This window comes from Monodon monoceros, unplaced genomic scaffold (genome assembly GCF_005190385.1).
Source record: "Monodon monoceros isolate NGI ecotype Baffin Bay Population unplaced genomic scaffold, NGI_Narwhal_1 Super_Scaffold_14, whole genome shotgun sequence".
Lineage (NCBI taxonomy): Eukaryota > Metazoa > Chordata > Mammalia > Artiodactyla > Monodontidae > Monodon > Monodon monoceros.
In genome coordinates, this window is record NW_021703770.1 from 52,777,186 (window position 1) to 52,788,726 (window position 11,541).

The 11,541-nt window shown below is 42.8% G+C and overlaps 1 protein-coding gene across 2 annotated transcripts in view; it reads right to left on the bottom strand.

Moving 5' to 3' along the window:
* ZBTB10 (zinc finger and BTB domain containing 10) overlaps positions 1-10,573 on the bottom strand; it is a 31,501-nt gene extending 20,928 nt beyond the window's left edge. The window contains exon 1 of one of the 2 annotated variants that reach the window (XM_029222416.1): positions 9,881-10,573. In XM_029222416.1, coding sequence (XP_029078249.1) covers positions 9,881-9,976 — 96 coding nt within the window. In that variant the 5' untranslated portion in view covers positions 9,977-10,573. Of the gene's footprint in view, positions 1-7,955; positions 8,951-9,880 lie in introns of those variants that run through there. The other variant, XM_029222415.1, reaches the window with a different exon arrangement.
* Positions 10,574-11,541: the final 968 nt, after the last annotated feature.

Sequence of the window (11,541 nt, forward strand, 5' to 3'; positions counted from 1 at the left end):
CTCATACTTCATACTTATACTGCATACTTATACTGCATACTTATACTTCATACTTTTATACTGCATACTTATACTGCATACTCATACTGCATACTTATACCTCATACTTACACTGCATACTTATACTTCATACTTTTATACTGCATACTTATACCTCATACTTACACTGCATACTTATACTGCATACTTATACTCTAACCCCACCCCCACATTCTTGCTCTGTCAGACCAAAATATTCTAAATTGGCTATACTCTCCTACTGAAACACCCAATCCTAAGCAAAACCTGCTAACAGCCACAGTTGGAGTAAAGTAATCAAGTTATTCATGATTAAGTCCCAAATGTTTGCTTTGAGGGGCTGGAGGAAAGGAAGTGAGGTAACATTTTAACTTTTAGATCTTGTACGTAAACCAGTATGTTGTGAAGTTTCAAACTATTTAGCAAAGGGGATGGGAAATGTTTAGGACTTGTATGAATATACAAAGAACTAAACCAATACTAAAAATATCTAAAATAGTTACTGCTGTAGTATAATTTTCTACAGAAGCATCATACTGTTTACTTTTACTAAAAGACTTTTTACTAATTTGCTTATGCTCTCTATTCACTACAGCAAATTTCCAAACTGCATCTTTCTTTGATGCAAGCCTAAAACTAAGCTTTGCTATGCATGTCATACCTGCCCAGCAAGCTCATTCGGTTCGAAGTTCTAACAGGTATTGTAGTAACAGTATGAATACTTGGAAGAAGCAAAAATTTTAAGCACTGACCAAAATTTAGCAGCACATCATGAAGAGTCTGTGGAAGCAGTGAATTAGCATTTACAAGTCAAGAAGTGCCTAAAGTTTATACACTAAGCAGTTCAAAACACTTTAAAAAGGAGGTGGCTACGTCATAGCAGTTATTTTAGGCCATGGTGACTGTTCTGAATTTTCTGGGCCAGTCCTAATTTCTGTAATTCTCTGCCACTATCAGACCAAATGTCCTAATTTTTAAAAATAACTTAGACAAAAGCCTATCCATCAAAATATTTGCCCATTCCATTTTTGACACAAACTATACAAAACAAACACGCTATTCAACCACTATTTTTTCTCATTACTATTGTGCAAGAACAGTAATGTTACCTGTTTTTACAAGCAACACTAGCTGTTTCTCCTTCAGTATCGATCAGAGCACTATGCCATGTTTCTGTAGCACCTATCAAACATGCTCTTCACAATGAAGGGTTTACAAGTCAAGAGTATATGTATTCAACAAGCGGGAGTATTATTTGAGGATATGGGTAAAACAGAGCAAAATATGCACTAAAATAAACTGCCAATATTATTTGCTGAACCAAATAAATTCCTAGTACTAAAGACAAAAATCATAATAGATCCCTAAGAAGTCATCTATCTCTCTAGTTCTTTAACATTCTATGTCCATTCTCAGTATACTGATAAACAAGAGATATCACTGATAAGTAAAAATATACTGATAAAAAGGTTTAAATATTTCCAAAACTAGTCTTTTTAAAATTTTCTATTCCCTTTCCCAAAAAGGAAAACACGACTTAGCCCAGACATTAGTCTAAACTAGATAAACAAGGAGATTTTAAGGAAATGGACAGTCAGACTTCAAAAATCAGATAATTTGCTATACCAGAGAATCTATAAATATGAAAAGTCTTCCGTTATTTTATTTGTGAAGATGCTCATACGTAAAATTATAATTTTAGATCTGGAAGACACCTTAATTAACTTTTCCAAAATTAAGAAAATATAGAAAAATATACATTTGGTTAAAATCCTCACAGCTTATTATCTTCAAATTTATTTCCAGAGAGGCCAAAAAATAGTAAATATTTTACTCAGAGAAAAAGCTGCTAAAATCTTGAAAAATCCTGACTTTACTCACTTATTTAATAAGCATGAAGTGAATGCCTTCTTTAGACAGGTTGTACACTGCAGGCCCAAAATGAATTAGTTCCCAACCTGCAGTTATCACTACTGAGCAAGATTCTTAAGGTACTGAAGAGTATAACAAGCATGTTATGAGAGCAGAGAGGAAGTGCATCTAATCCAGTTTTTTTGGAGGTGGGGGAGGAGATGCTTTTTGAAAGAAAGATCTGAGCTGAACCTTAAAGGATGCAAGAGTGGAATGGCAGGATGAGCACTCTAAGCAAATGAGATGGATGAGAAAAAGAACCAAGATGGTCTACAGATCCTCACAATTCTAGATTTATGAAAGACCTTCAAGGTGATCCCAAAAAAGCCCAAGAAATGCAAATATGCTCTTATGAATGTTTTTGGAGCTAAGTGTCTATAAGGTGCATCAGATTATCAAGAGATTTGAATCCTGCACAAGATTAACCACTGCTATAGGTGCCTACAGAGCTTTAGAAGTAGTGATCTGACTGAATTTGCAGATAGAGATGACTGTGGCAGCAAAGTGGAGGATAATTATCAGGGGATGAAGACTAGAGATACTGTGACCAGGGGAATCTATTGTTAATAGTGCAACACACTGCACTTGCCAAGAAACAAGGACCTTAATTAGGTAAGAGAGATAATAATGGGGGGAGAGGTAGAGAGGCAGAGCCTGGAAAAAAGTTTGGAAAGTAAAATCCATACTTGAGTGATTAACTAGATTTCAAGGTAGGGGTGGGGAGGGAGATCAAAGGGTCTTCACAGCATTCTAGCTGGGGGCGCTAGATAATGCCACCAACCTGTAGAGAATCCAAGACCACACTACCCAGTCTCCCCACCCTTCTGAGGGGTACAATGGGAGAGGGAACTTCAGTTGCAGTGAGCTCATCTGTAGTCAATCCATAAATTAAAAAATGCTATTTGGCTTAAAAAATCAAGTAATTAGTATTTACCTCCATACCCAGAATTATAGCCCTCTTTTGATAAATGGATTAGTAGAAAACACAATTTCCAACACAAACATCAAAGTGTAAGCTAAAAGCATTAAAACCAAAAATCTTTACTACTTTTGCTGCAGCAACCCACTGGAACAGTACTGCAAGATTTCAAACATCAATGTCCACTTACAAACCCAAATTCAATTTCTAGTAATGAGGACAAACAAGGCCACAGCGAACATGATGCCAAATAGATGCCTGCTAGTAGTACTGACAAATTATTAACAGTCAGTAGAGAAAGAAAGGAAGATCTCCTTTGCAATCTTCTATCACTTCTCTGATCTCCTTGAGAGATGGCATCTTTCCTTGCAATTTAAGTACTATCCCTAGAAATTCTAAATCTATAGGCCTGGGGTATTAGCCTTCAGGTGATTACAACTTCCAACCAATTTTAGATGCCAAAAATATGCTTTATTACAAGCTCTCCTCAAAACCCACACATACACACTACACAGGTGCTTCTAAACAGCAACTTACACATATTTCATCGTGGTTCTCCCCTGCTTAAAACTGCTAAATAGTTTGCCCATTGTTAGCAGAATAAAATATCAATACAATCATTTCAACATAAAAAGATCATCCATAACCTGGAGTCTGTCTACCCATTCAAACTTCATTTTTCATCCTGCTCAACAACCAAATCATCTAACTTCTCAGACACATCAAGACATCAATTTCCACTATGTTCAAGCTGCTTCCAACTGCAATGCCTGGAATGCCCTCCCCTCTTCAATACTTATTCACTTAACACAATTAAGTTAGGAGCCAATTCTACAAGCTTCTCCCAACCTTCACAAATAGAATTGATGACTTTCCTTAGTGTCTTAACTGTAACTTGAATATACTTCTAACATGGCAGCTATCATTTTATGTCTGTCTCTCCTTACTAGAGTACAAGTTTCTTGAGGGCAGAAAAATGTCTTATTTATATAGGTTTATCTTCAGTGCCTTGCATCTACCTAATATGTGTACGTAAGTTTAAGAGGGAGAAACAAGCCAATTCTAGATACGCTGTAACATATAGTAAAAACCACAAGGGAAAGGAACCAGCTTTTACCAGATCAAACACAATGAATGACTGTTAGAACCTATGTAAGTATTATACAAACTGATTACTTAATGGGCCATAGGCTCCGTAGTCCTCTGTAATACCTATTTCTCCGTCCTAGTGAAAGGTTTTTTCAATTTTTCTTCCAAAATCTTTAAAACAAACAAACAACTTATTTTTGCCAAATGCAAAGAAGGCTGGTAGATCTGTCTCACCTTTGCTTTTGTTGCTCACCAACATATTCCAATTAGTAATTTTAATCAGATCACTGATCTGAATTAAATATTTACTTTCTGGAAAGGTTAACTAAATTTATAACAATAACACATTTGAGTGTATGTTTTAAGCTTACTAAACTGGAAAGAGTTGACAGAATGTGTGATTTAGGCTACAAAAATTTCACAACTGGGTAGAAAGTGATCTGAACCAAGATACAGTGGTAATCACTGTTATTAAAGCAATTTTAAAGTCCTCTGGGCTGAATGGTCAAATCCTACATGAGCTAATCACTGAACCTGACTCTTAAAGATATAGGCACAATTGTTACTCAAAACAGAAACTACATGTTGTCCCTTACATCCTTATAAATACAAGGGTATTTCTGAAATAGAAGGCTCCAGAACAGATTCTGAAAGCATATTTATGAACTCTCCCATGAGCAATCCTTAACAACCAACATCCAAATAACAGAAGAATATCAAAGGCTTTAAGAATGTGCCACAGGGAATTCCCTGGCGGTTCAATGGTTAGGACTCCACACTTCCAATGTAGGGGGCACAGGCTCGATCCCTGGTTAGGGATCCCACAGGCATGAGGTACAGCCAAAAAAAAAAAAAAAAAAAAAAAAAAAAGAATGTGCCACAGTTTTTTGGCCACCACCACGGAATTAATGGAAAATAACTTTTCTCTTACAGAAGGCATAAGAAACAAAAAGTAAAGTAACCCTTATTCACATACTACGATTTGGCCAAACTCTTCTCAAAAAAACAGGCCTCCATGTGCTCCTGATTACGTTTAAATAAGAGAGGATAAACACACAGATGCGTCTATGTGCAAAGACTGTGGAAGTAGATAGAAGAAATTGTTATTGGGAGGTGAGGGGGAACTAGGTAAGAGGGAGACTCATCTACTATTTATCCTTCTATACTTTTCCAATTTTTGAAAATGAGCATGTATTATTTTCATAATAATAAAACTATCCTGCTAGTCCTCTGGGTTTAAAAAAAAAAAAAAAGGGAGGGGAAGATAAACGGAGTGAACTACACCCTAGCCTCAAACTTAATTCTTGCCGGAGGAACTCCAAAACTCTTATTTCAGCATTTTTAAGACAGGACAAGGCTAATGCAAGATATTTCTTACGAAGGTAAGAAAAACTGCATGTATGATGAGAAAGTCTCAATGTTCAAAGAACTGAATGGCCAGAGTCTCTAAAAGTATGAAGAAGAGAACTGGTTTGCTCTCTAGAATCAAGAGTGATTCCATGAGATAAAGTGGCTCCCAAACTGAGAAAACTGTAACACTGAGACATGAGGTACCAAGTCCCCCCAAAAAGTGTTGTTATAGTTACCTACAATGAAAATAAGTAATGATGACAATAACAGTTATCATTTACTGAGTGATTACGTGCTGGCATATATACTTTGCTTACATGAGGAAACTAGAAGTTAACTAACTCATTTTCCTGCCAAAAGAGAGGATTAGGACTCAGGTCCCCCTTTCTTTAAGCTCAAGAATGCTCTTACAGATTGTGTTATACTGCCTCCTACAGGTAATCAAAGGCTACATGGAATGGAAAAAAAGTGATTAACTCTGCCCATAGGAAAAAATAAGTCAGTTCTTGAACCTGACACTCATGTAATAACAAGACAAAAGGATTCTATAGGTGGTACCTGGGGTCAATCACAAGGTAACACCCCAAACTAAGGTTAGTTAGAATGAAAACAAAATCCAAACCAGGGAACCAATAAATAGTCATGTTAGACAAACATGACTACTAAACTTTATTACTCTCAGTCTAATGAAATAATGTCCTAAGAGAAAAAAGGTGGTCTAAAGATTATATCTGTAAAAAGGGAGTTTAAGGGGGCAAAGGGTAAGGGAGGGATAACTCACGGATTAAGTTTAGAAAAGGTTTTACCTAAGGAATGAATTCCCTAATCCAGACATATGCCTAGGGGAGAAGGATACACCACACTAAGTCTATCATAAAGTTATCCAACTAATTCCCCTTCCTCTGATTTCAGGTTCACTAAGCAGCTAATTATAATTTGTACTCCCATTCAGATCTGCCTACACGTAGACTACGCTGAAGAAGATAAGAGTAACTGGTCCACTGGATTAGGAAAATTCACTGACTGTCTTTTTAAATGTTTCTAAATAACCAACTTACCATTTAGAAAAGCACACTTTCATTTTCACAAGCCTTCCACCTCTCCATCATACTACTAAATAACTTCAGGAATATATAACTCTTTAAAGCCTCTAGACTCCTCTTCTGAAAAATGGGAACAGAATAATTACTTGGCAGAATAAGGGACATCTGTATTCGGCATACAGAAGACAAGTTTGGCACTCCAGTGCCCAAGCTCACAAAGCTAGTAATTGCAGAAAGCTGAGATCTGAACCTAGATTTACTCCAAAACTTTTTTTTTCCATTGCAACATTCCTTATAGACTTCAGTCTCATTTATCACGAAGAACTGTAAGACTTGGGACAATTTACTTAACCTTTCTGGGCCTTATATCTTTAAGTGACCTTCCTTCTAGGGCTTAGGCAACTAAGACTTGTGCAAAAACTGTTGCCATCGCCCCCTGAGAAAAACAACCCTATGCTTTAACGTTAAAGCCTCAACTTCTGAGAAACTTCTGGGCTACAGGGTTATTGGATAGTGCCTAACTAACTCCAGTGTAAGTGTTCTGAACAGCAAGATCACTCCAATAAAAACACAAAGGGACTAATATCCGAAAGGTGACTTTCTAAAATCAATGGCTAGCAATACAAAAGAATAAATTCCATCCACCACCACAGGTTGTCTAAAAGTCTTCGAAGCACTGATCAACATCTGTTTGGCTTGAAAAAGGATTATCAAAATGGCAAGACTATTATCTTTAGACTAGAAATATTAAAACAAGAGCGAAGAACAACTAAAGTATAGCTTGTTTTATAACTAAGAACTTACGATTTTAAGGAATCCGGTAAATACATGCTCTACCAGTCCAAATCAACTACTTGGTATAAGTAACTTTACATTAAACATTTCAAATATGCTAAGTTTAAAGTAAACTGCATTTATAAGAAACTTTTTGAAAAGGGGGGATTACAGAAAATCTCAGCACAAAAATCTGGGTAGAAGGAAACAAAAACTACCACAATTTACCAAAAGTATGCCTTTGGAAAGAGAAGTTCAACAAGTTTAATGGAGATGAATTCAGTAAAATAATCCACGAAAAAGGAGTTATGCACATAGCTTCCCCTACATTTACATACTGCTCTCATATTTCACATTATCCTGATATGATAAAAAATATTTTTCTCCGTTGGATGTTCTCCTAAAAGGGGTTGTGTCAAAGATTAAGGAAATTGTTTAATTCATTCTTCAAAGAGTTACCAGATTTGACTTCCACCGGCAAGCTGAAAGACTACCAACATAAAGCAGCTTTCCTAAAACCACAGCTAATAACATTTTGACCCCACAAAGCTAACCTTACAGGGTTAAACCCTTCCACCTCGCGTATTAAACTTTCCTTTTGATTCAACCTGATGGGCAAAGAAATCTGCGTCATTAAAAAATTAAAACAAATTCAGCGCTACGATTAGAAAATTGTTATTCCCCCCTCCCCCTCCCCCGGTAACTTTTGAAAACTTGTTCCCAGGTTTTCTAACCCCCCACGCGTAAGCTCCCGACACCTCTCTCCCAACAGGAAAGATGTCTTCACCCAGGAAAACGGGGTTTTCAGCTGATAAACCTTTCCCCCGAAGCAGAAGCAGAATACACCGTACCTGGGCGTTGGCTTCGTGGAGTTTGTGCTCGGTAGAGACGTGGTGCCTCAGAAGGAGGGTTTTCTTGTAGTTGCGGGTCCCTCGCGAAAGCTCGTCGTGCCCCACAGGAGGCAGGTCCCCGCTTACCCCGTCCTCGGGGGTCTTCTGGCACCAGCCGCAAGACATAAGGCCAGTATCCTTGGAATAGCGCAGCCAGGGAAAATCTTTGAGCCAGGAGGTCTGAAAGGAGCACTGGAGCTTCTGCATTAGGGACTTGGGCCGCGCGAGCGGGAAGTGCTGGACAGTCTCTCCTTCGCCAGCTCCCACTCCGCTGCCCTCCGCTTCGTCCCCGCCATCGCCGCCCGACCGCCTGCTGCTGCTGCAGCTGCCGCCTTCCGCCCCGCTGCCGTCGCCCAGGCTCGCCCCCTCCTCTTCGTCCTCGGTGCTGTCGCTCAGGGACGCGCCGTCTGGCATCAACTCCTTCCCCTCCAGCGCGTCCAGCTCCAGCTCCACGGCCGCGGGCCCTCGCCCATTGAAATGCCTCAGGGGCCACGCCGAGGTCTCGGGGCGGCCGCGGCTACTGCCATTGTTGCCGAGCCCCCCGCCGCCGCCGCCGCCGCCGCCGCCGCCGCCTCGGAAGGCCAGAGTCCGACGGTTCCTTTCCGCTAACAGGGGGCCCCCTGCGCCACCGCCGCCCAGCGAGGTGGGGCCGCCCGCGTCTTGGGGGAGCAGCAACTCCTTGGTTTCCTCGGCGGCGGCGGCCACCCCGGCAGAGGCCTCCAGGTCTTGGGGCTCCAGGCCCTCCAATTCCACTTCCTCGTCGGCCCCCCGCCCATTGAGCTGCTGCGGCGCTGGCGGCTGAGGCTGTCTTGGCTGGGGGTGCTGGGGCCAAGCCGAGGCCTCCCCGCCAACGTTATTGTTCGCGGAGCCGCCGCCGCCGCCGCCGCTGGCGGTGACCAACCCGCCTCCTCGGAACGCCAGCGTCCTGCGGTTCATTTCACTGAACGACATGGCGCGCGCCGCCGCCGCCGCCGCCCGGTGCCCCGGCTCGCGCCCGGCCTCGGGCCGCGTCCCGCGCGCTCCCCCTCCGCTTCGCCCCCGCCCCCACCCCGGGCGTTCCGGTCTCGCGGGGCTCGGCCTCGCCCTCCCGCCCGGCTCGCGCTCGCTCCCCGGGGCTGCCTCACGCGTCCGCCACCGCCGCCGCCGCCGCCGCCGCCCGCCGGGCCGCCGCCTCCGGCCGCCTCCTAATCCTCCACCCCCGCCCCGCTGCGCTCCGGGCAGCGTCCCGCGCGGAGAAGGGGGCGGGCGGCGGAGAGGTGAGCAGCGAGCCGGGGCGCGTGGGGCCTTCGAAGTTGAGAGGCGGAGTGCGGGGAGACCCTCCGCTGCCCCCTCTTTAAAGCCGCGCGCACACACCGACCCTCCAAACAGATATCCTTCCTCCGGCGCGCCGAGGAGTCCCAACCCGCTGCTGGCTTCTGAGGCGCTGAGGGCGAGAAGCACGTTAAACTGCCGGGCTCCGCCACATAACGAACCGACAATAAAGCCGGCGGAGCGTTTCCGTCCGACCAGGCCCCGGCGGAGGTCGAATGGCAAATGAACAACGGACCGTGCGCCCACAATGCACCGGGGTAGCAGTAACCGCTGGAGGGGGAAAGGGTGGGGGCCGAGCTGGGGGAGGGGGGCTGGGCTTGGGGCTGGGCTGGGGTGGGGTGGGGTGGGGGCGCCAGGGGACCGGGAAAGGGGCCGGGCCGCGCCTCCGGCCTGGGGGCGGGGGTGCGGCCGCGGGGAAGGAAGTCGGCCGAGGAGCGGGGGACAAAAGGCCGGGCGGCAGGCTGGGGGTCTCGGGGAGGGGGCGGGCGTGTGCGGCCGTGGCCGGGCTCCGCGGAGGACTAACAGCTGGCGAGTGTCAGGGTCTGGCCGTCTCCCCGCTGCCCGCACGCACCTACCCGCGCCCGGGAAGCACATTTTCCTTCTCTCGCCACGAGTTCACCTGGGACTTTGGAAATAACTGTGCGGTGGGAGCTGCGCTCCAGCCTTGTCATTTGCTGGGGGTGTGTGGCGGTGCCCAAGGAAGTGAACTTATTTTGTTCCTTCACAAAGACTGGACCAGGCTGTGCCTTTCACGCGAGGAGGTTGCAACCACGGACACCTCCTCGTCTGATGTATTGTGTGTGCGAGGCAGCACCTCAGGCCCAAGGCAATAATCATTTCACAGAAAATGCACCGCCCCGAGTGTCTTATTGCTGTGATGAAATGGAAATTTAAATAAAAGGTCGAACACGTGCGTTCAGTGGGAAGTATTGACATGGGTGTTACATCACCAGCAGCCAATCAGATAACTCCAGTCGTGTTTATACTTCTACAACCACCTTGTGAGTATTACAGTATGTCATAACGTTATAAATATTAGGCAGGGTTTTCCCCAAGAGTGGGGAGGAGTCTGCTTATACAGACGCTGCGTGCGACTCCGAAGATCGTTTGTGTAAAGGCAAGAATTGATTTGTAAGACTTGTTTTTTTTAACTGTTTACACTGCATTTGGAATTTAGAATGATTAGAAGAACAGATGGAGCTGGAAATGAAACTCTTACAATAATAATCGTAGTCAGGTTTTTCAGAAGATTTTCCATCTTAGAGCCCTTATACTCCTATTTAAAAATTTTTAATATGCTAAATTTAGCAAAATCTAAAGTGCTTAGATTCATTTTACTATTTTGAAATGTGAAACAAACTTGTAAAAACACAAGAAGAAAAAATAAAAGGAAAAGCAAAGAAAACAGGAAGTGTGAAATCTTAAATTATTTTTATTCAAACCTATTTCAGGTTAAAAAAAGATTTTCAAACTATGGAGGAGCTTTTTACTCTTTTAAGAAATATAAGAGGACTAAATGAAACAGTGTATGTAACCTTAAAAATAACTCAGTAAATTAAAAATTAAAAAATATATATTAAAAGTTTAATCACAAACTAATGTAAAATATGTTCAAGATAATTATTGAGTGGGAAAAAATGATATGTTACTTCTTACATTAATATATGTCAGGACGTGCATGGGGAAAAAGAATACAAACTCTACAGTTGTAGATTATCCTGTGTTAGAGATTTTAATCTTCTACATTATATATTAATGAAAATTGTGTATGTTTAATAAAGAGCATGTGTTACAATTTTTAGGTTCTCTAGTCTTGTGATTCAGAAATTTCTTCTTTTAAAATAATATTTAAAGCTTTGAATATACCATGTGGAATATGGAATATGCTATGTTTTTCAAGATTAACTTTAATAAAAAAGCCAGATTTTCCCAGACATATTATAAAATACCATTTGTCTTTATAGATATATATATATTTTTTTTTTTTTTGGTGGTACGCGGGACTCTCACTGTTGTGGCCTCTCCCATTGCGGAGCACAGGCTCCGGACGCACAGGCTCAGCGGCCATGGCTCACGGGCGCAGCCGCTCCACTGCCTGTGGGATCTTCCCGGACCGGGGTACAAACCAGTGTCCCCTCCATCGGAAGGCGGACTCTCAACCACTGCGCCACCAGGGAAGCCCTGTCTTAATATTTTTAAATGGACTAAACACATGCATGCACAACCAGACTCATAT